The sequence below is a fragment of the Varroa destructor genome, unplaced genomic scaffold, assembly GCF_002443255.2.
Source record: "Varroa destructor unplaced genomic scaffold, Vdes_3.0 BEIS01000001.1, whole genome shotgun sequence".
NCBI lineage: Eukaryota > Metazoa > Arthropoda > Arachnida > Mesostigmata > Varroidae > Varroa > Varroa destructor.
The window spans coordinates 67,093,558-67,118,670 of record NW_019211454.1 but is presented as its reverse complement, the minus strand read 5'-3'; the positions used below and the strand labels follow the sequence as shown (position 1 = coordinate 67,118,670).

At 41.1% G+C, this 25,113-nt stretch overlaps 1 protein-coding gene and 1 long non-coding RNA gene across 12 annotated transcripts in view; one reads left to right on the top strand and one right to left on the bottom strand.

The window, feature by feature from the left end:
- The window catches only part of LOC111247163 (uncharacterized), a 77,832-nt gene that overhangs the window by 12,049 nt on the left and 40,670 nt on the right, over positions 1-25,113 (bottom strand). For 2 of the 10 annotated variants that reach the window (XM_022797792.2, XM_022797802.2), the window contains exons 1-4: positions 8,075-8,268; positions 2,830-3,395; positions 2,157-2,389; positions 186-386 (exon numbers count right to left, since the gene is read on the bottom strand). In XM_022797792.2, coding sequence (XP_022653527.1) covers positions 186-386; positions 2,157-2,389; positions 2,830-3,395; positions 8,075-8,253 — 1,179 coding nt within the window. In that variant the 5' untranslated portion in view covers positions 8,254-8,268. Of the gene's footprint in view, positions 1-185; positions 387-2,156; positions 2,390-2,829; positions 3,396-7,537; positions 7,633-7,948; positions 8,269-19,247; positions 19,575-25,113 lie in introns of those variants that run through there. The other 8 variants (XM_022797835.2, XM_086983981.1, XM_086983980.1 and 5 more) reach the window with 8 other exon arrangements.
- The window catches only part of LOC147759003 (uncharacterized), a 28,317-nt gene continuing 24,392 nt past the window's right edge, over positions 21,189-25,113 (top strand). For both annotated transcript variants that reach the window (XR_015324026.1, XR_015324027.1), the window contains exons 1-2: positions 21,189-22,010; positions 22,843-22,980. This is a non-coding gene — a long non-coding RNA (uncharacterized LOC147759003). The remainder of the gene's footprint in view (positions 22,011-22,842; positions 22,981-25,113) is intronic.

Below are 25,113 nucleotides of genomic sequence, written 5' to 3'. Positions count from 1 at the left end.
GTACGTACGTGCCGTGTCTGATAACTGTGCGTGCAAAGACAACAATAGTATTAACTAGCTGAGCGATATCAACTAGCTTGTCAAAACACTATAGGGGCAACAGCTACGTGCAACCATCGTAAACAATAGGTGCGTTAAACAATGTTCTTCCGATTGCCGTCGCTTACAATACACGTCAAGCTTACCTCTTCACATTCGTGCACGATATTCGGATGTCCTCGCCAGCCTCGTCGGCACGTTTGTTTCACCCAAAAGTTCTGTTTTTCAGTAGCGGAAATGCAGTACCAATCGGGCGTGCTTTGGGCACTCAGGACGTCAGGACAGCAATCACCAAATAAGGCGCAATCATGATCGCAGTGACATGTCTGGGTACGGTTGAATTTATTCTTGAATAGCATAAGAGAAATGTATAGGACGTTATATCGTGATGCTCGATCTAGTGCTTGAATCTAAGAGGCATTCCTGTACGCTGGACCTGCCAAATCTCATTATCTACGAGCGACATTTTATTCTTCAATACCGGCAATAGAGAATACCCATCAGCAGTTAGATGTTTGTGTGTCTGTTTGTCTGTCCGTGGAAAAACGCGTTCGAACTTGGTAGCGTGCCTGTTAAGCTGATAACAAAATAGACTACAGTCAATATATCGGTAACCCTAAAATAAGAGAGACTGAACAAGGTGTGTTCGGTTGTTTATATGCAGAATAACATAATGTATTGAGACGACTCATTGTCGATGTCATTTTCCCTAGTGATTAATAGATTTATGGCGGCTAGGAACAAAGGGAACAAGCCAGCAAGTGAAACTCGGTCGGATCCAGTGAGTCAGACAGAGTAGCTGAACGGAAACGGTCTGGTAATATGTAATTCATTTGGAATGTCTTATACGACCTATGTTAACTATTGCATTTGACCGTATCTTGAAATGATGCCTTTCTAAATATATCCCAGAAGAAGAAAAGGCGAAACAACTAATTCATATGAAACATGGCAACATATACCACTGTACTTTGTCGTTCAGACTGGTCCTATAAATGCTACAGGTATGGTCGTCTGAATTGATTTTTTAAATTAATAGGCAGCTTGTACCCAAGAAAGGTGCATGAGTCATTCATGTGAAGTCGGCGAAACAAGGTCGTGCACGGAGTTGATAGTCTGCCACTTCCTGCAATCGCTGCTGCTGTTTCTATTAGGAAGTGCACTGAACGACGGCAATTCAGGTAGAGACAGGCACGCTCAATCCAAACACTGGACAAGCAATCTGATTTGTTCCTGAGAGTTTATTTGGGCCCACGTTAGCCTTATATTTTATAAAGACGTCTCTGGAGGGACAGGGGGCAGAGGAGGCAACAGACTTGAGATTGAAGCCGTAAACATATTTTAGTCATTCGAAATAGTGCGATCGCCAACTAATTTAGAGGAGATGCTAACTGACATGTAGAATTCTACCTTAATGCCTTGTAAAACCCGCTGCAAAATGATAAACTCCAGCAATAAGCTAAAGCTGCACACCCGGCTTAACTGCACTTTATGGCTATCGTTTGACGTAACTGGTGTAGAACTTTAAGGAATAATATAATTCGACAACTGGCTTTGCCACCATTGCGCGCATTGGTCTCTTTCGAGACGTCTAGCTAATGCTACCCGTCTACGGTCAAGAGATCCAGCATAGATGCCCCTCGCTTTCTATGTCAATGGAGTACTTCCTGCCCGTCCGATTGCAGAATTTACGATTGTATGCATCAGGACAAACTATCAGCCGATGTGTGCAGTACATAGAAATATGGAAGTTGTTCAGTGGTAGACACGTACTGTCGGAGTTTGATATCTATTCAGTTGGCACACTAAAATATATGTTCCCATATTCTGCCCTGTTTCTGCCAGCTGTTTACCGCACTGTGCGCTTGCGAGAACGGTCGTACCTAACACGTTGTTTTTCGTAATCTTGCCATACTTTTAAGCACTGGCTCCAGGTTCTGTTCAGCCAATCCGGCTTACCCTAGAAGTAGTTAACAGTGATATTTTTTAAATGATTATCATGAAAATCCTGGCCTCTACTCAACGAAAGGTCTTAACGGTTAATTCTTTTACTTAAGTCGGTTATTTTACGAAGAAAATCTAGCAAAAAAAGAGGTGTTGTGAAGTGTTAATCTTACCTCAAGATTCTTTAGGCTTTTACCCTCCTTTTTAGGCTTATAGCAGGTATCATTGCAATTGATAGGTTTGGCGTCGGGTTTAACATTATTATGCAAGCTGCCTCCGTGCCGGCCTACGAGGGACTCTGGAATAATGTCCGAGCTCTTTGCTCGATCGTCGCTTAGGGGCGGCTCGAGTTCTTTGGATATCAATGGCGATACAGTAGGGGCAACCTTTGAAAGAGTGCGTTCTTCTGCAATCGCGAAAATCTGAGCTTAATCGACCAACGCGTGGACTCACTCACTCACTCATATGACATCTGCCAGGTAATACTTATCCAAGAATATAGTTTAGCTAGTTTTTCATCGTATCAATTACGAGATTCGTTTAAACACTCGTGTGTGCGAATGACCCATAAACGAGATTCGTTAAAACGAAGATTCTTTAAACAAGGGGCCCTCTGTTAGAGATGAAAATGGTAAACTAGGTTCAATACATGCTGCATAAGCCCAGCTGAAAACCTTTTTTTTTCGTAGGTTAATATTTAATTCGATAGGGTACAATATGCTGATTCTAATAACATCTTCTAGTTTCTGTTTTCGCCAGTTCAGCACAAATTTCGACGGACATTTTTTTTGGTACCAAATGATTGTTCTTCGTTGATCTGAGATTGCTCTACATCTAATCACTTACGAGTAAAAACAATCGTTCCTGACTGACCAGCCTCTAGCTGTTCCACGGGTTGTAACGCTGGCTGAGCTGGCGGTCTGTACACCGGATTTAGCGGTGTTGGATCCTGGTTATTCCAGCCAATCAGCGATCGACGAGTGACAGCTGTTGGCAACACGGTTTGAAGCGCCTGCCGAAAATATGGCCCGTGTGGTGCCAGCAGCGCCTGAGGAGGCCTAATTAATGGCGGCTTATGGAATGAATGCTGAAAAAATTGTCGTTGTTGTTGTTGTTGTTGTGCTAATTGATTTATGTAGGCAGAAATCGGTGTTGACGATGGGAAGACTACGGACGAAGGTGCTATGAAGTCATTTAAAAGGGACGTCGGTAAGGGTTGTGGGGTAATCGGACCCGGTAGATTTGGCGTGCGTAAACCACTCGAAGGTGCAGGACAATACGCTAGGGTAGCTAGCGCCAAAACGGTGACTCCAGAGATGGTCCACAGCAACACCGAAGAGGCGACGCACCGAGCAGCACTCGGCGCAGACGGATAACTTTTGAGACGGCAGCGCGATCTCATCGCGCACCACCTGAAATCATTTTTTGGCAATGTAAAACACGGTAGGAAAAATGGTACGTTAGAATAGAAAACTGGACATGTAAACGTTGGTTTATATGCTATAGTTATTTCGAATTTACTTGATGTACAGATTAAACTGGGTTCATGTTTATCATACGGCATGCAGGCCTCTTCTTTTGTAGAAGCTTCAAAGTTTTCGCTTAAATTAACGATCTATCATTCGAGTCTGTGTATTCGTCTGTTATTAGCAGCAGATCGTCGAAAGCCTATTTAGTACAAGTGTTTTTCAAAACACCCAGCGATAGCAATTGACTAATGGTAAAGCGTGCAATGATTGTCCCGTAGAACGGTTTTTTTAGTTCAAGCCCAACACGATACGCGATTTAGAACGGCTAGGAGAGAGCCGCTGAGAGATGATACCACAGCTAAGTAGATTGTACGTGGCGCACGAAAAGGTAGGAAATAAGTATAAACGTTTTCTGATTTGTGCTTGGCGTACCCAAATGAATCAATGAATATGATCCTATCCGAATATAATATATAGAATGATGCTTCTCAATTCATTCTACAGAACAATTCTACTTTGTCCCTCTAGTTAAATATTGAGTTAAAATAAAGCCGTCAACTTATTGGATTACTCTGCAGCTCAATACAGAAGTGCTTCGGAGCGTCATTATTTAAAAAAAGGGCATCCATTATAAAAAATCAAATAATGGTAGACGCCCCGTCGAGAAGCAGACAAAGTCGAAAGAATTAATCACTAAAATCATTATAATAATCATATCTAAGAGCTAATCATTTCTAAGCGCTGGTACGAGACCGGTGATGGAGAAGGACACACGGACGTTACAAATTCAATCCACGAAGGCTTGCTTCCACTCTGAAGGGGTGCAAATCTTGGCGTGTCTATCCTAGGCCATATAACATGGGAATGCGTCAAATGTTTATGTAGATCTATCTATAGTGTTACTTTTATACGTTTCGCTAGAGTAGTCTACGTGCAAAAGCTATACTGTATTCTCCCGCATTTTCTCATCCAAGTTATAAACGAGAACGCTGTTATTGTATTTAAGCATGTTCAATAGCTCAACGTAGATACCCTTAATACATTATATTTTTTTTTTTTGCTTTTTTATTGATTATTTAAACAATATTTTATATTCCCATATATTGGGAAAAATTGATCTGGCTACGAGTTAAGTTTTTCAATTAACAAAAATATCTACAGAATATAACAATTAATATCCAAAAAAGACTAGGACGGACCTCTCTTAGATACATGCTTTAAATTTAGAAAAGCTCCGTCCCTCTTCTCTTTAGTCAAAGTTACAATGAAGTCTCGCGAAAGGTGTCGTGAAAAATATTAAAATTCAGGTTCATGCGCCGGTGGAGCACGTCATAGCGCTTCACGGACTTCCGCGAATGCTGACACGTCTGAATAAAATGTTGTAACGCGTAACACTGTGTCCTGTTCCCAGTACAGCAAGTGGAACACGTATTACGCAACCCGTAGACGGCCGTCTGGTCGCTCGAGATCAAGATAACGATTCTTTTGAAAGAATCAGCTTCGCATAACAAGAAGATCATCCCATCGACTCCATATAAATTGGCTAGGCATTGTTTTGGCAGCCATTAAATAGGTAGCGTAATTGAGCACCCAGTCACGGAAAGATCTTCGTAGGCTTCACTTCGAAAATGTAATACCATTCAGTAAAACGGATACTATCGGTGCTGAACTGGTACTTATACTCTAAAGACTTAAAGTAACATTTTGGAAGTTTCAGTTTTTAAACAGAGCTCATCCGCAAAAAAAATTGAACTTACAATACACACGAACATTCTTAATGCGTTGAGACGTATTTGTGGTACAGTAAAAGCCAGACAACCCATTAAATATTTTTTTTTCTTTTCTATTTTTTTCTAATTTGGTTTTCATATAGTATACGAATAGTACGAACTTATCGTTAGGTTGCTTTTAATTTTCAGAAGATAAATGTCAGTAATACTAAAATCTGTTTTAGACAGCGTTACTGATATGCGTCAGTATCAATTATCCGCACAAGCGGGTCTGTAGCTCAGTTGGGATTATTGATTACTAATTCGTTACGTGTTTTTGGCACAAATGTTGATTAAAATCTTATTGTTTTTTTTTTTTCTATTTGCTGTAATTGCCGTGTATGGCGACTACCTGAAAACTTATAAGCGTTTACAGTTGTCCGTTACCATCTAAACGGCAATGTTGACGTTATTTACGCTAGAATTAACCGATATAAACCATGCTGCACCCTATTACCCCACCGCATCTTCGTATAATGATATTTGCAATTGATGATTTTACATCGTGAGAAAGTATGCAGGTCGGCACACCGAAAGCCGTCATTGGTGTTAAACGTATGTCCGTTAAGGTTTTTGCCTGTTGCTGGTAATGTGCGTTAGGCATCAGGTATAAAACACTTCGACACTTAGTAATATCAATAAACGCCGTCTATTTGAATAAGGAACGGCGCGGTATACGATATAAGCAAAATAAAACCTTAGCTTTCTTAACGCTGGACGACCCGAGTCAGCTGGATGCTTGTCGGCACAACGAGCTCGTAAACGACGAAACGTTTTACAGAACTTCTTTCGTCTACAGCGCAGCCGGTCTGCAACAGCTATAGCCAAAAAAGTTCCATCGATCGGCCTTGGTCTCTTGCTCATACATACATGTGTAATAGCAGCAATCGGCGTAACAGATTGACATTTTCTCTTGAAATCTATGATGGCAGTGAGAACATAGCGAATGTTTGATGCCGCCTCCAGACGAATATAGCTAATCCAGTGCCAGTGCCTAAACCCAACGCCTAAAGGAGAAGGTATCCTTTTGCCTTCTTTACCTGTGGCATTATTCCTGCCTTTAGTCCAGTATGATATTAGCTAAAAATGATAGTAAAGCTAGGAAAAACGCGCAAAAATACTAGTTCTGAGTCATCATATTTTGCTGGAGTCACAGTTATATTAGCCGTTTCGTTACGATGACAACGACTGAATTATCGGCTTGATAGCAGCGTAAGTACTGCGGCCGTTCAGCTACTGCTACACATCCGAATTCAGTTTGAAAGTGAAACGTATGAAGCAATAGCAGGAAAATAAACAGCAACTTAAGTCGCTCCTAAGTTTGCCAAATTAACTAAACTATCATATGCGAAGCTACCTAAAGGGGCTTGTGTGAAAAAAAAAGTAACCTGAATAACTTCAAATTCAAAGTAGTCTAACTCTAGCAATGGCTTAGAGATTGTGTATGCCGTTCAACTTCGTCAGGTGAGGTTAGCAGGAACAATGCTGAGGTGAGACAGTGCATGACTAAGAATTTCACTAGATACTATTATTTTGTAATATCACAAAACGTCTCGTTGGCTCAAAGGGATTTTTTTTACGAGGGATAGTGTTGCAATCGCAGCTATTGCTTTCAATATTAACAGCTTGGTAACTAGTTACAGGTAATTGTTTCCCTTAGAGAGCTGCTCGTTTTGGTACCTTATTTAAAAAATGTTTGGTACTATTTACTACTATAGATGCTTTCGACATGGTCACACCTTCTCTAAGTGACGTATTAGGTGCTTTTTTAGCGCCTGCGACCCTTCCCGACGTGAATCAACCTTAAAACTAGGCGCAAATTAGAAATTCGATGCTTTCTTCAGGCCAGGCTCTTTGAAAATGTCCAGGAAGAAATTACGATGAAGGGGTTATCTTGTTCTTAGAGATTTGTTAGCGGGACTTGTTTGTTGGACTGGGGTAATTAGCGTGTTTGGACGTTCCAAATTCTATAAAATGCGTCTGACATAAAAATTTTCATTAAACAGAAAGCAGTTACGGTTCGTATATGCGACCCACGGCCAATAGCCGCTTCGTTGATCTTTGGCAGTAAACCGGTCGGTCGGTCGGTCTGTCTGTCTGTAATTAGATTTGCAGCATTTATATTGAGTGAATTCTGTTGCTGCATAGCGTCCGCCTTTGATGCCCTCGAAAGTGCAAAAATAGAGAGAAAATTATGGCGGGATGTCAGTTAGCCTTGTTTTATATAGTTCTTTCATTCAGTTGTTTTTTGCATAGTTTCAATAGGCCAGCGTTTCTGCCTTCAATCCGGATCGCCAAAGAAACAGATCTACTTACAAAACAACGAGCGCTCTACGTCCCTTTGCGCGCAACGTATTGCATAAATGCTAACAGATGCCGAGATTTTGCCGGCTGTTACGATACAACGTTTCCTTAAATAAGGATACAAATAGAATCACGTTATGTTAGCGTTCAAACGTTTATCTAGGTAGTCCTGACTCGTGGTCAAGAACCGACCACGACATAGTTCAGATGAACAAAAGCAAACGATGATACGGTTAATACATTCGAGCAAATCTGCAATCAATTTGATATTTTAACAGTAATTAATAATACTTTAGAATAAGTCGAGGAAAAACGATACGGACTAGATAGAAAAAATTAGAGTAATATAAGTCAATAGGACAATAATAAGGTAATAAATCTATAAAGTGAAATAAATGGCAATAACTTCTCTATGAGACTCACGTATCGTCTGTATTCCAGCCATAAGGCGAAGCTAACATATCACATACGCTATATTTACGTTTCTATTTCGTTCTAACAGCCACTTAAACGTCTGGATATATTCGGTACGTAATGGAGAGAACATACACGGTATTGTACTCAGAGGCGTGTACAAAACAGCGCAGAAACACGTACGATTGCCAAGTTGGTTCAATTCTTCGCTTGCGTCGGACGTAGTCGGCGCTCTGTGCACGACAACAACGAACAACTCGCGCGGCGCGAACACTCATTCCACCATTGTCCGTTACCGTTGGCTTCTTTCGCATGCTCTCAGCTTGATTCAGCGGCGTCGCTGCCACTGCGGGGAAAGGGTGAAGCTAAATATGTCACTGATGACATCATCACGACCAGCTACGACCAGAATAATGGGGCACCGTGAGAGGAACTAAACGAGCGGACAAGGGGAACGAGAGAGAGAAAGAGAAAGGGAGGACAAATTCCCTAGTCCAGAACTGCCCCCACACGCCGGGGGGCTACGTTAGCGCCTGTTTACGTGTCATGATCATGCCCTGCACGAACCTGTACGAACATACGCTGTCTAGCCCGCTGTATATGATTAACCATAATAACGCTACGGCCATTTTAAAGCTTCCAATGCCTCATTGACCGCTCTTAACATCCCAGAGTGAAGATGCAATTCCCCTTCCATTAGAGGAATATCCTCATGGCCATTGCTATTTGACATTCGACGGTTTAGCTTCACATTACAGTGCATGATAAAATGTTTCTATTATGCATGCATACGCAAGAGTATGCGCTCCGAAATCAGATTAGAGTGGCCCAGAATTTATCGCGGACCGATGAAGATTAAACAACTGAGGATAAAAGTGATGATATGATCGGTCTTTGACAGGCGTGGGGTGACTGTACCCTTATCAAGTTGTAAGGAAATACCTTATCAAGTTGTGCGACAATATTCGGAGAGTAACTTGAATACTGTCTCAAAGACGAGCTCTGAAGAATCTGCACTCTACAAAGCATGAAAACTGCACAGAAAATCTGAGTTGAAGTAGGACAATTTGTGTGCGGCATATTCTAAGATAATTGTCAGTATGTAAAATACCTAATGTGCACACACCAAAGCCAAACAATCGTGTACAATGTGCGCTATTGCTAAATGCATTTCTGGAAATGGAATTGAAGCACAAACCTGTACAGTGATATGTTATATATCTAATGTCAAAGTCTATTGGTTAGCCGTATTCGTCAACTTCTATTAAGTCAGTAAGGAGGAAACAGCGCGTACATTTAGCAGATTTCCATTCCAAATTATTGAAAAGTCTTGAGTAATGGATTCGGGTGACATCACGTTACTTACGACCATAAACAACAGCTACAGAGATATAAAAGCTATTAGCAAAATCCAATGGTATTGAATTGTTCTTCATCCCTAACCATGGAAGCGATTCAACTACCCTAAGGAAAGTAAGTTCAAAAATGAAAAATCAATTTCTAACTGACTGACATCATGTTTTACATAACAAAAGACTTACCTATTCACAGACCGAGCGAGCGTACTATGTTTGAGCTCACCAACAATAACTTACATTCACGTGAAGTACAAGATAAGAATAAGATCTAGAAAATCTACAAATACGATTACTTAAGCGCTCTGGGTAGGATAATTCCATTGCAAAATGTTGGTCTACAAACAGATACACACACGGTCTATCCATTCAGTCGCTCATGAACATAAAACGTTCGGAATTCCCAGCGTACACATTCACAGATAAGGAAGCTCGTTTCGTCGCTTCTGCCACTCGCTCTTCTATCCCGGCTGCAATTTTCATAGGTGGCTGTAGCAGTAGCAGGGAGGAGCTCTGTGTGCCGCCAGTAGCAACCCATCGCCAACAAAGAACGATAATAACTATGGCAACAATGGTAACCAATAGCAACTATCGTCACTTCTTCATGGCCATTTTTTCGCCCCCACTTAATCGTCGTGTACCTGTCCGTGCTTTCCTGCGACCCCCGCCCCTTCCAACATAATATCCATCAGGGCGACCACATTAGGTATCTGCAAACCACAGGTGTTCCATCTTCATCTAATGGAATACTAAATGGTCGTTTGCCATCGCTGATTTTGTTGGTTAGCAGGAACTGCTGTGTCGTCAGCCAGTGAAATAGTCAACCAAGCAATAGCCAGTTGTCCGTAATTTTTTTGGGCAAAGAATTTTTCTTTTCCACATCCACTCAACAACGGGGTAAACTGGCCGTTCTCTAATCTGGGCGCAAAACCCGCATGCCGGTCGACGCTTTCTCTCAACATCAACCAGCAACCCCTTCCTCCCTCTCCTCCCCCAAAGCTGCTGGAAGAAACGCGATTCACGCACCCCATGCATAAGATGACGGCGTTTTCGACGCACTAGCGGCAGTGGCAGCAGCAGCAGCAGCAGCAGCGTTAGACGTTAAAGGACTGCTAGTGATGCGGTGGATAGGCTAGTTCCAGTAGCGACTCAAGCAACGGAAGGTAGAAAGCCAATAGGATATCGTGGAAGCGGTTATGAAAAGCAAAGGCAAACATTCGCTCGCAAGCGTAAAGGGATAGCAGCGTTCCAAAAGCGAGCTGAAATGAAATCAGTATGCTGTCCAAGGTGACCCTTGACGAGATAGAATCCGGTAGAGATATGTATTTTCCATAGATTACTTCGGACTACTCACGCTTTTTGGAACTTCGACGTTACGGGGGTACGTATGTTTATCGAATATATAATCCGTGAATAAGATTTGGATTTCTCTTCTGCTATTAAATGCGACACAGAAGAGTCGCTTTAGTAAATAACCACTCTAATTGGATGACGTGGATTCATGTATACACTACAACGTATTGTCGTAATTTTATTTATCCATCTAGTGATTTGTAACTAAGCTAACGGGCAGAAAATAATTTATTAAGAAATAAAGAAGCTTTATTCAGAAAGCTGAAAGCACTCTTGCTTGGCTTAGATTGACAAACTGAATAGTAATAGTCCCTAATCATGCGCAGGAGAACTATCTAGCTGGGCGATTAAAAACTGCAGAAAAAAGTGGTAGGCCTTACCTCCATGTAAAAAATGATGCTACTAAGGTAGTACCTAACATCATAAGTATACAAGATAATTTAAAGACGATGACTTCGGCTTCTGTGGCTGCATATATGTATGGAGACGAAAATTATCTTTGCTTCTCAGAATCACATAAACAAAAACCAGTAAATGTTTTTGGGACACGCCCGGGTTCCCAGGCAATAAATAGTGCAGTCGGTACGTCGTAGGTATGTTCATTTTAGATTATTATTTTTGATAGTCCAGCACAAAAAAACCGAATTATTTTCGCGCATTTTAGGTCTTTATGCAGGACGTATTTTCTAGCTACAGCCAATGAACGCTGGCGCGTATTGTGACAGCTTCAAGACGTACAAACATTCTCCGATGAACTTTTTAACTTACGTTTTTAGCTCATACTAGCTGAGATAAGTATAAATATAATATAAAAAAACAGAGGCTATATAGAACCCACAAAAAATATATTGTTGTGATAAATCATGAACAACCCGCTTTGCTTACTAACGCCGTGTTTTTACGCTGGTCGAAAGATTTACAGATGTGGGAAGCAATATGCGTAAAAGCTGCATTAAAGGAACACCATAAATGATTATTTAGATTCTTCTGTCAATGTCTGTTCTGTTTTTTCATCGATCTCGAGCCGAGATAAGTATTGTTATATTTCAACCGAACAGAAAGAGAAGTATTTGAAAAGGGCCGAGTGGGTTAATCGTTCAGGTAGCGGGCCTAATGCACCATTACGATAGAATTACACAAGCAAAAATACTCATCGCTACTTTTCAAACAGGTTTTATATATATAATAGTTGAAACTTGAATATATTATACCAATAATAATATATGATGTGATGTTTTTATTGGTCTAAGAGGTGTGAGGCGGGTACCTTTCTAGTGACACTCTTTATAGGTATGAACTCGAGATTTTTTAGTTGGTCAAAAGGAATATTGAACACGAAATTCAACATTTTACCACGAACAAGTAAAATTTTATGGCTGACGGAAAATTTTATTCAGTCGTATTGGGTTAGCATTGGCGGCCACATTGGTGTAGATAGACGCATCAAAGGACACGGCCTATAGTCCTAAATTAAGATATATAGATATTTTTCTTAACGGTGAGTCATTGGATAATATCAACAGACTTCAGAGCTATGTAGGTACGTATATACTGTTGAAAGTGAGCTAAATATAGAGAGACACTACCACCATTGCTGAGTTCTGATGTTAGACTCAGCTATTGTACATGTTTAAGCTTACCACAAAGAATTAACGGAATAACGGAAAACTGATTTGTCGAGATTGAAGTCGACGAAGCGAAATGGTTTCACCATGGGCAAATAACTGTAATTCAGTATGATCAAAAAGATAATTTGAATTTGAAGCTCTAGTTCAATACGTGTAGTAGTAGTAGTAGTAGTAGTAGTTGAACTTCAAATCCGCATTTTATGTAAAGGAAACTTTAGAACTGTCTGTGTTTCTCATCGCAAATTGGTTTACTTCTTACCCAGAAATCTACAAAAGAAGAAATCAAGATTAGTTCCTTACTTCATTCAACAACGAAAAGAACTTCAGTCGATAAGTAACAGCAAAAAACTTAATAAAGTTTAACGTTCCGCCATTAGTTTTACGAATGAATTTTTTTTCGATGGCATCCATATATACATGGCTTCAAGTTGCGCATCTGATGTCTAGCAGTGCTTTAGATGACTGGCTTTCAGCACGAAACGAGGTGTGTCTACGGCCCGATTTTCAACCTAGATTGTCTCACGAAGAATTTTTAACCCTAGCAGAGACATAGGTTAGCACTGCAGCACCGTAAGGATGAAGTTCATACATGGTCGACCGTTCACATAAGCTTCATCTAACTTGTACTTCTACCTTCAGGCGGCAATTTAAGATGCATCAACCTTCCGTTAAAATGTCTGATTCGATTATTAATATCTACCTCTATCGTCATTCTATCCTCATTTCCCGCTACAACTTTTCCACAACGAGGCTTTTGACCCGAATGAATTTCTTTTTTACCACTAAATACGATAAAGCCACGGCTTTTATTGTTACCACATGCTACAATAAATTACGTTTTCGTCAATATTTCATATTTCGCCGAAACCGAGTTGAAAAAGCAAGGACAGGGACGGTAATGGCATCGCGAATACTCACACAAAGTACAAATGTAACAATAGCGCCTGCGGCCGCAGGACAGGAACACGAAAAAGGCGAACACGTAAAGGGAGAGTGAAGGAACGGAGAGGAAATCATAAGCGACGGAAGTGAAATACAGTCGTCGCTTCACCTATCGTTTCTTCTAATAAACAACGCACAATTGTCTTTTTTGAAAGTACACATTTCCGGTTTTTTTTTCTTTAACACGTCGTATCTCCCTGATCCCTCGATCACCCCCCAAGTCGGTGCTTGCGTCAGCATTCAACGGCATTCTTTATGCCTACCCAGTTTCTGTTGTCTAAGAAGCAGCCTTACACTGGCAGTATATCCGCATACATGTATATGTCTATGCTGCCTTTTTTGATACCAATGAATCTGAAACGAAGAATGTATTGCGGTGACGAGAGACTTAAGCGGCCGATGTTCTATCTGTTTATCTGTGCGTAGGTGATCTTTTGTAGTGTGAACGATAGCAAACTCGCTCACATAAACCCATTCCGTTCGAGTTCTCTAGCGTTCACATGGTCTTTTTATAAGTAAACGTTGCTCGAGCGAAAATTTGGAGAGATTGGTGAGAGTTGAACACATGGACACACAAACACGAAGGATTACCTCACTTCTTTAGTGCTACCTATCTGTGTCACAGATCAAAGCATAATAACATGTACGAAGCGTTCGTGAAGTACCAAGGAATTGCCGCTATCGTTATTGAACAAAGTAGATCGTGTGTTCTATGGTTCATACTTCTTTGTTTTATAATGCTCCATAGATGGAGCAGCTGCCGGTGAACAGAGAGTATCTTCGTCAATATTAAACTAGAAGAACAAATTCATTTGCTTGCCTATAGTGCTTAAACAATTCTGAACGTGAACAAACATGTACTTCCACAAATGTCCAGGAGGTTGCGTCTAGGGATTTTCGTTGTTCCATCATCATCATTGTTGTGTTTCGTTGCTTCGTTTCGCATATAGTCAAGATATTTTTACTGTCGTCCAGAAATAAAAAACACAGAGCACTTTAGACCATAGTGTTGCCATCTCGTATCCGCATTACATCAATGAGTGACGGGCTTCACTTATCCGAAGTTAATAATGTATCTCTGTAGCCAACAGTATATATTGGGAGTAGAGAATGGAACATAGGTTTACGTTATCGATCCTTACAGTTTTTCTAAGAGCGTTACAAAATAGATAATGCTTAGAAAGCAAAATAAATGTTGCTGCTATAGACAAGCGAAAAATCCTAATAAAGAACACCTTGAACCTGAGATGCTTTAAGATAAATAGCATATCTACTTCGTTTTTGTAATTAGTCAGCATTGCTGTCGCTTGTTAATGGTGGATAACGCTTCATCCAGGATAGAGTACAAGGATGTCCTTATACGATAATAATACTGTTCGATGCTTATATTTCTGGCTTTCAGGTGAACTTTTTTTAATACCCCGCACCACGGGCTTCGCTGTTCGTTCATCAGTGATCGTAAACGAAGCGAGGCTCACAATTCGAAGCGTCTCTCTGGCGTCGAGAAGTAATAATCATCGTCAACAAAATATCCCTTATCATGGTTATTAACCTTTTATATCTAGCATGCCTCTGCTTGGAAGACGACCATTTCGCGGTCTCTTCATTGGCAGTAATGATGGACAGATAGACCCATAGGGATTTCACCAGCAGCGACGTCTAAACGATGAACACGAACGATTGCCCTGTATATAGCGTTGGAATTTTCTGTTAATTAATTACCATTCATTTCGTTACTCTACTCGGCTTGATAGCACACTCTCGTCAATTCCTTTCTCAGTTGTTGGTTCACTTTACCAGAATCGATTTTTTTAAATTAAATATTAAGTAAGTAAGTATTCAAGACGAAGCCAACTTCTAGAAATAAAGTCTAACTCAAATTTTCGGTTAAGTGATTGCCACGCTGTCGTTTATTTGTTTCGTTTCTTTTTGGCGGGCAATATGAACGTCGAATGTGAGGAGATATAACGTCCATCAAGGGACGATATATTAAGAGTACCTTAGTGCAGTTGATATTATTGCGATGAACACGACTAGCGAGTCATACGGATTACGGTATAGCACCAATCTGGATGTAACGCAAGAAAGACACATATATAAACCATATATTTCCGGTAAATATCGCTGAATTCGGCTCAGGCTGCTGTCTTTACCACCATGTCATTTTCGACCGATGCCAGCGCCACTTTTGCTCATCTACTTAACGCACACGGGAAAGCAAAGGCAAATCCTCTCTGTCGCATCTCCCCCCTCAATTAGAATGCGAAGTTGAAGCGACGGCAGCTGAAAAAAGTATTGACTCGATGGCGGGCGACTCCGTCGCATACGGCTCATTTCGATGAATAGTAGTTCCTCATGATAAGTTCTGTCGATGCAGAAGCAGCATCGGCCCTGTGATGGTGCGTTGACATGCTTGCATCGCTTTACTTTCGGAAGTACCGACTCCCACCGGTGTCGAAAGTGCACCAAGAGCTCTGTAAGTGTTTAAAAGAGCCTGACACGCAGTCGCGGTAAGGAGTCGAGCACCGCACAGAGTGACTGAATGATGACGAGGCTGCTGGCATCGGCGGTGTGTCCTGGACCCGTTGTGCTTTGTTAACCTCGTTGCTATTGCTGATGGCCTCGCGTGATTTGCCGCCCTACGATTGCTAATTACGTGGCATCTTCGGTCGACAACGAGACAGACGCTGCATATGGCTGCAGTGGTCTAGAACCAGTAATCTTTCAGCTGCCGCTGACGCCATTAATCGGCGATTTGAGCCAAGCGGACAGCAGCTGGCGTTGTCACCGCTCTGTTCCTGTTATACTTCAGTAACTTCTCCTCGACGCAATCAGCTAAGGCTGCTAGCTAATTTAACACAATAGCTTCTATTTAAAATGAATTTCTTACTGCGTAACGAATCGTTATTCTAGCTTTACATAGTAAAAAGACGTTGTAACGGACGCCTAATGTTTATAGCAACTTGCTTGTAGGACGCAATTGTCCTTTTTTATGCAAGTTCTATTCAAATGCCAGCTTAATATTGTGCTGTCTTGCGTGATCCTAGGTCTGTGAAATATAAGCCTCTCAAGAGGGACTTCTTAGTAAACCAGTGCTCCTTTCTTGGGTTAACTACTTCATATATGAGTCATTCGAACTACTAACAGGCTCTCAACGCCACTTTGGTATTCAATTAGCCTATTTTAAGATATTTCCAGATGGCCGTTCTGGAAATAGATATATGTACCATATATTTCTTTCGAAAGCACAACGTTCTGTCGCCAGATAGAGCTGCATGATACAAACGGGCGGCTGTAGTAACGGCAGCGGCGTTCGTTCGACCCGAGTTCTCCGTAGTACGACGATATATACCACGCAACATAAAACAGTACCAGGCAGTATCATAATAACAGCGTTGCCTAATCGTCACCATTTGATTGTCCACACCTCTGTCGGCCCCGCTCCATCGAATAAACACACACGAAGCGTTTCAGAGAACGGCCATTGTTCTTGAAGCTGCTTCGGCTCAACAGTCTATCACCTCACTGCCCTAGCAAACTCTTTGTGAGGCCGATCTATTACACGACGCAGATGACATATTACGACCGGTTGTTAGTATTCACTATGCTCTGTTTCCGTAAAGAATACAAAACAAAACGAAAAATAGAATTGCCAAGATCAGCTATTCATGTTTGTGCGTAGGATCACACTTAGACGCCCTGGTTGACAACACGACTTCATGCCATCAAAGTCAACTATTCGATATGGGGAGAGCAGATAAAAGTTGTAACTGTCGTCGCGTTCACGTACACTTGCTCTTGGTTCGCGTTCGCGTCGTCGCTTTGGGCTATGACCCCGCCAACTGAACCAGCTCAGTGTTTTCGGCGTAACTGGTTGCCTGCCGCCTGGTCATCGCGTTGACGCTGTGATGACGCAATGTTAATGAACTGAGTGAAAAATTGTACCGTACCAATGACGCAGTTAAACGTAAGAAGCAGAAACGTATGCGCCAGAAAGGAGCATCTGTACAGACTAATCTGACCTACGTGAGCCAGCGACGTGAAAGAGTCCGCGTCAACGGTCACACATTGCACCAGTAGACAGAATATTGGTTAAGATGGTTCGGTCGTCTAAGCTAGCAGCTTGTCTGCGGATAGATCTCTTGCGACAGTTCACAATAACATGCATGAAAGCTATACTCGAGCGCATACTAGCTTGTGGTAATAAGCTTAAGGACACACTCGCGTCCGAAAAGGCGCGTCCAAGCACGCGAAGAAATATAGGGTCAACAAATGCTCCATATATGATGTAATCGCAAGTGCGCGCGGATCGCTAACGGTACTTCTCAGTATGACTACTTTTAATCTCTGTGTCCATTATCAATATATAAATCAATCACTGCCAATACAATTTAAGTCAATAGACAATGCAGCCACAGAGAGTTTTTTTTTAAGTTACTTGTGCGTTGAATTAATTGCTATCCTTTCAGCTTCGTAGTCATTTTGCACAAAGGCTGCATCGAAGCCTTTAGAAGAAAGCTCGAACACAACTAGCCAAGTCAAAGTTAATACTACTGTAGAACTTTTAACTAATCCTTCATTTGATAGTTGTCTAACAGTGTAAATAAAGGAGCACTCAAGGAAGCCGTGGTGAAAGGAACAAACGAAAGGATAGCGTGTTTATTTGGGAGAGCTGAAATAGGCATTAAGTATCGATCGAAAATCATTGCTCTACACCTCTGGAACGAGCCGCAGTCCAATGAAAGCACTGCGGTAATCGCAAATTAACACGACCTAACCGAATTCACCTGATGCAACTTAAAGTTTCCCGCTCTAAGAGTCCTTTTGGCAAGGGTTTTCCCACGCCAATCGACGCTCAACGACTTCATCCAAAAATATTTTAAAAAAGCTGTCTAACGCCTTCATATTTCAGGAGGTGATACCACTTTACAGGGCATTTACTTGTCGTTTTATATCGCACTAAAAGCAAACAGAACAAAGATACCCGTGTGGAATAAAGGACTAACTTGGTTTATCCATATGCCTCTCTAGAAGCGACAGCATATACCGCAGTGATTAGAAAACAATTACTGCACGCTAGCAACACGAAGGAATAGTTGAATGCTCCTGTACTAGGTTGAAGCCTTTCTCGTGGCACAAGGTTTACATTGCTGGTACAGCGAGATAGATCCCTTCTTCAAATGTTGTCGGGACAATTCCAACAGAGCTTTTACGATTGATATGTACTACGCTGAGACAGAGACGTAGGAAGATAGGAAGGCTTTGATTTGACGATATTTTATAACTATTCGAAATAGCCCCCATAACAGCTAGAAGCTCAACGCTTCGATAAACAGTGTTCGATCGATATCGGCTTTCAGAAAGCGAACAGTAAACAATACAATAGAAGGGACTCACCGAACCGTGTCACCGTCTCAAAATGCAGAGAATATTTAAATAGTTAGGGCCTTCAATAGGTACAGAAGGAAAGTAGCAGAAGTCTACGGTCCTGTCACAAGCTAAGCAGTTCTAGGTCACTTTTGATGTAATGGACAGAGTTTCATGGATTCACGGTACACGGAAACATAAGGAACATTGATTACATCGTCTCATAGATTTATTTACTCTAGAAATCACGATCAATTTTGCATAGACAGTCCGAGGTGTAGGAAGTAGCTTACACATGACTGTAAAAAAAGGGCAACGATATCATCTAACGACAGACTGAGCGTAAACATCCGCTCCCTGTGTTGAACTTCGTGCTTAATTCATCTAGGCAAATTGAACTTGTGTAAATGCACATAATCATAACAAATCGTATTTTACATTGTATTATAATTAAACAGGCTACGTTAATATGCTGTATGATGCACAGCTTAAATGTGCACCACAACTTATCATTATGAACTTAAAACAGTATTTTGGTACAGGGAAACGTTCGTGGACATATTAACTTCAGTATATTATATTCTCCCGAGAATAAATACAACATGAGCGAAATCATTTGGATCGACGATAGAACTTGATGTAATTCTATTCAAATGTTCTTACCTGGATGTCTTCGTCTTCCGGCTCGCTGCTTTCCATTCAGGTGTTTAAGTCCACGATTTAATAGAATCAAAAAATCCTGCCTCCAAGTTTTCTGTTTCGAATTTTTTATATTGGTAGAAACTGTAAGATTTAGCCTCGAGTACGTGATGGTTATGTTATTATCAGGTACGCTTAGTGTAGAGCCTTAACTGACCGACTGCTTCATTGATACAAGAAGTTATTTGGCTTCTACTTGATGCCTGCTTCAGTCGCACGGTATTCTGTCAACGGGAAGCGACAAACGACAGATCGCAACCAAGAATATCGATATTTTATGATCGAAGTGTATATCTAACCAAAAATCATAGGTGTTTCCTATGATTCTCCTTATTCTTGTATGTCTGCTCAAGATTCTATATGATAGCCATTGTTGCCAATTCTTGGCATTCGTCGCCCCGATGTCGACAATTCCTAGATGTGGACCCAGAAAGAGTCGTCATAATACACCCTATCATAGACGCTTGTAAAGTATATCTACATGAGGCTCTTTTCCCGTTCCGCTTTCTCTGCTCTTCAACGCTTCACCGTCGACCGACAAATGCACCATCTTGCTTTTGTCACTAGACTTGGTCTATCACTACAATATGTAACATTTAACATGACCACATGTGTAGCTGTGTGTAGCGTAGTAAGACGACGTTTGCCTCGGGAGCGAAGTTACTCCTCAGCCTTGGCACGAAACACGAACACGAACTTGTAAAAGACTAGGAACTTCTTGTGCGACATAATATCTGTTCCCCTGTCGACAGCCCATCTAATTGGAGTGCCAATGCCGCTTCTCGTTCCTACGGTCACGAAAGTGATTCATTTCTCGCATCTTTACTGCCTCTTTCTACTATTACATGCGGCATAGTGACTCCATCCTTCTACGACGCCCCCTTTCGTTTTGGATAACGACGCCCGCCTCGCGTCTATTACCGCGGGTCGAATGTTTCCTTTTGTCTAAGGCTACTTTAGTCTTTTTTTTTAGTCTCTGAAAAACTTCTGAAATTTTAGCAGGGGCCGTTAAAACAACCGTTACGTTTTCACTTTTATTTAAACTGTTGAATGCACGAGCCACACTAGCAACGACAGCCATATTGCCTTCGGCGAGCTGGCAGGTTATGTGGCAGCTAGTGGCGCTGACAGCAGCAGGCATAGCGTAAAACATAGAAGAAAAAACAGCCAACAAGGGCGAGAAGCAAGCAGACACATGGAAATAAAGAAGAAAGCAGACCGATAGACTGACGGACAAAAGCTTAACTGCTGATAGCCAAGCACTGGGCATGATTTGGCTGGCTTTAGGAGCTGCCTGTCGAGACCTTAATTTCTGGCCACCCAGCCACAATTATCATTATAACAACGAATGGTGGACCAGGCAACATTTTGGCAAGGCAACGTTCTCAAGTAGCAACACGGCCATTGCTATCGTCGAGCCGCAATCGCTGCTTTGATCGAGACAAACGCGTAACTGTGGTGCGACGCAGAAGAATACTGCATCGTGGTATTACGATTAGCTACAACTACTGCTACAGCGAATTACTGTGACTGTTACTGTTTCCGCAACAACAGCGACGGCGGCAGCACTAGCATTTTCACTGCTCTTCCGCGAAGATTCGAAAGAAGCAACAAATAAAACGACTGGAGCAGCGACAAAATCTTCAGGCAGACCAAGCAGCTACCGGGTTGAATGACGTTGGCTCGAGCCCGAACGAAGACGATAGCAAAATGTCAAAACTGCCGCCTTCAGTGTACAGCGTTTTCAGATTAAGGGGACTATTCACGCAGAAACGTATCGATTGATACCTCCATAAGTTGATCCCGCAAATGAACAACTGGCAGAACATCGAACTTGAACAGTGTAGCATACGATAGCTATATGTAAAAAGGTACAAACGCGATTGGATATTAGCTACTGTTAACAGAATATGCCTACGCGGCAAGTTCAGCTCGAATCTTTGACGCTGTTGTCGAAAAATAAACACAGCTCCATAACGAACATCGCCATTGGTTCCTGAAGTTGTTGTCCGTCGTTACGGCCCTTATCCAAAATTGTTTCGATGAAGCCGAAGCGTTGGGATATGCCAAATTCGAGATAAATGCTCCCACTGAGACCGGGCATTGGTACAAATCTACGATTTTATTTAGTATCACGCCAGAATACTAGCTCCGTTTATTAGAAGAAAGAGTATGCGCATTTCATTCTAAGTTCTGAAATTCTGAAGTTCTTGCTTGCGTGTACTTTCAAAGAAGGTAACTGATCGGTAAAATTGCACAATGTCATACCGCAGCCGGAGCGGATAGCAGGCTGTCATCAGTTGAAAACTGATTATTTCAGGCATGATTCGTTCAGCCGCTTCAGGTTATCCGTCTGATTTCGTCAGTGGATGCTTTGTTGTTGAAGATACCCGATAACTTTGTCTTGTTCTGTTCACACAGATATCATGCGACGTACGAAGTAATGTCTGATAGCTTATACACCAAACGTAAAACGCACTAAAAAATATATATATCATTGAATGAGGAAGCGCCATCTGTTAAAGAACGGACAGATATCCTATCTAGCATACGTATGTTTGTCATTGCATAAGGACAAGGAAGAAGACATCGGGCTCGACAAGCCACCAGAATGTGTGCACGCTCAGCCTTATTTAAGGCAAAGGCGTTAATAGAACGAGAGCAAAATGCCATACAAGAATATCGAACAGATATATGAAATCTTCCATCGCACAACGTATCAGTAGGGTTTGTTAGCTATGAAATTTTACATGTCTTAATACTGCTAATCTTCTTATGTGCCTTCTTAATTTATTGGTTTTCCCTCTACCTTACTTCTCCTCGTGAGATCTCCCAGAATCTTCAAAAATCTTTCAGCAATTTCTGACTGCTTGCTATTTGGTCGTTATCTACAATCGAGGGGTAAACAAACGAGCCTTTTCCAACCAACCTAAAAGGTATAATCCAGAATAACGTAATTTATTGTCTGACACGATCGGCTTATCTCGTTATGGTGGCCCTGTTCGATTCAGACCCATCTACCTATCGGTTGTATGAAACGACGGGCGCCGAAACAACATAAGAAGCGCTACTTTCTATACTATGATCGACAAAACCCAATTTCCGCTAAAATGTCGGCCGTAACAAAGCAGAAGTCATCGCCGTACGGATGATCATTAATTCTTTCATTAGTTTTCTCATTTTTTCCAGATGAACCTTTAACCTTTAGAAAAAGCGTCATCTCAATTTGACCCGGTACTGAAAATCATACTGAACTCATAGCTAATTTTTGTCAATATAGCTCATCGAAGGATACAGCGCAAAAATACTTTGGGACATTCGCTTTACTAACGATAATCTATATTTGATTTATTATTTTATTTATTTTTTTCTCATACTTATTTTACTCTATGTATTTTAACTTATCAGCTACGGACTCTCTAACATACCCCACTTCAACTTCACAATTGGCAAGTAGCTACTTACGAGCTATCTAGCCCGTTAATTTTACAAATACGCAAATGGAACTTGGTTCGCAAACATAATAAAAACTGGCCAATTTTTCGTTGCGCTGTTTCAGAGGGCACAGGGAGGTCTACTTGTCACATGCTGCATCACCATGCGACACAGACCAAGGCTGTCTCACATGTTATAGGAGCCACAAAAAATTCTTTATAGCATGCTGATGAGTATTCAGATTATACAACAAACATTGTAGGTAAGTTTTACTACGTGAATTTATAACTTACTCGACTAGAATTTCTCTCTAACGCACGCATTGAGATAAAGCTGTAAATCTTCGCTGTCGTAGAATCACCTTTGTTTTTCCTATTCAGCGGCATGATAGCAACTTTTCCGGGTCTCATATAATCAAATACGAATACGGCCATGTTTATTCACACCCATCGCGCATAGATATAATCTTCGAACCCAGGCCTTTGTGGGTGTAGGTTGCTGGCTATTGCAAGACGACTGTGATGTATATCACTGCTAAAATGGGAGCCCTATAAGAGCCGTATAATTCGCTGAATTTTTACTGAACTCACGAATTATTCAATTATATTTTCCTTTTTCTTGATCGTTTCTTCCTATACGACAAGAAGCTTGAACCACTCCATCGTCTTAAACAAAATCGTATTTATCATTAAGCTGTTCCTTTGTAAAGTCCATTCCAACTACGAAATACGCTTTAGAGCACGAACGTGTTTACATACTAATTAACGGTAAACGATGTGTGCCATATTCACACAAACGCAGCCGGAGTCAGAATGTGCTCTTTCATTATATTCCTTTGGGGCAGTTATAATTACACTGCTATCTATACGGTCTATGTGATATTTAGTAGTTCCTATGATAGGCTTTTTTTCGCACACACGGAGTTTATTGACATAGAAAGAAAGATGTCTGCCGAGCTGAATGTCTGCTTGTCTGGCTAAACGCCCCTAGCTTATTCCGCATCCCCAATTCCCACTCACCTGAGAAAGACGTTCCTTTGAAAATTTTCCCGCTAGTCAAAATCTTCCCTGTCATGGCGTCATACGCGAGATATGAAGATATTCTAAATCTCTGTCTTTCTTAATGCGCCCCATTTCTATGGATTTTCCGATCTATTTAAAGGGCCTTCACTCAAGTGACACGCTCGAAGCTGCTTCACCTCGTTTCATTTGTAGGTAAAAGAAATACTATTTAGCTTAGAAGTATTCATGTGAAGTAGCAAGGAGCGAGGAATCCCTTCTGTCAGTGGCATCGAAAAATTACCGTCCAGCCTATATCCTTATATCTAAAGCAAGTGAACTTTATATATATATATATATGTGGAGCGGTACAATTTGATTATTTTTGGTGTGCTGACCGACGAGAAGGTTCTCCACTGAAAAACACATGTTAAAAATAACAAAAAAAAGCTGGCTTAAATTAGTGCCGATATCTGGTAATGCATATGTCTAGTAAATAGGGACCGGTCGTGGGTGGTACAATTTTCAGTCGTCTGCCGCTCAACGAACAACGGCAAGTGACGAAAACTAGTACGTCAATACGAGTACAATCCTGTCAGTCTTGTAACCCGAATCACAGAAGAACGTTTTCTCCGAATTTGAAGAGGTGAGGTGAAATCAAAAGTAAAAGATGGAAAAGTGTTCGAACCTGGCAAGCGTGAATAGCAATATGTATTCATTACGAGTTTCCCTGTTCTTCAGAAGGTGTCTCTCCGAATCGTGTTCAGATCTGTGGTGAAGATAATCTTCCCCATTATACTGAATACTAAAAAAGTAAAGATGTCTCCATTCTTTGTCGATTAAAAGGGGTCGTCAGACCTAGATCCGTATCAACACAAAATAATGAAGCCCTTAGCTAAAAATGTTATTTGAATACTTTTACCTGACTTTTTTCTGTTGATTCAGCAAAAAAAAATGAAATTAAAATTTAAGCTTACCTATGTAATCGTGACCTCCGTTGATAGGTCAGCTATATCGCCTTGATCCGAATTGAAGTGGTTAAAAAATAGGTTTCTATTTGAGAAGCTACGCAAAAACTGCCTAGTACGCAGGCTTGGATTTTGTAAACATTTTCCCCATCTGTATCACTAAACTATCCTATGTGCGCAATCATCCATTTTTTCCAAACAAAAATTATAGCGTACATTACCGTTTCGTGCACGCATGTTTCGATACATCCGCGTTCTATTGATCTATCGCATCAATCCTGTTTGATTGATCTTAAGCTAATCCGAGTTAATCTTTCAATAAGCAAATGAATACAACAAAAAGAAAAAAAAAATTCCCAATAAACGTCAAGCTATCAATATTATGATACAATCTTTTCGTTTCGAATCCTATTTCGCTTTTAACCGTTA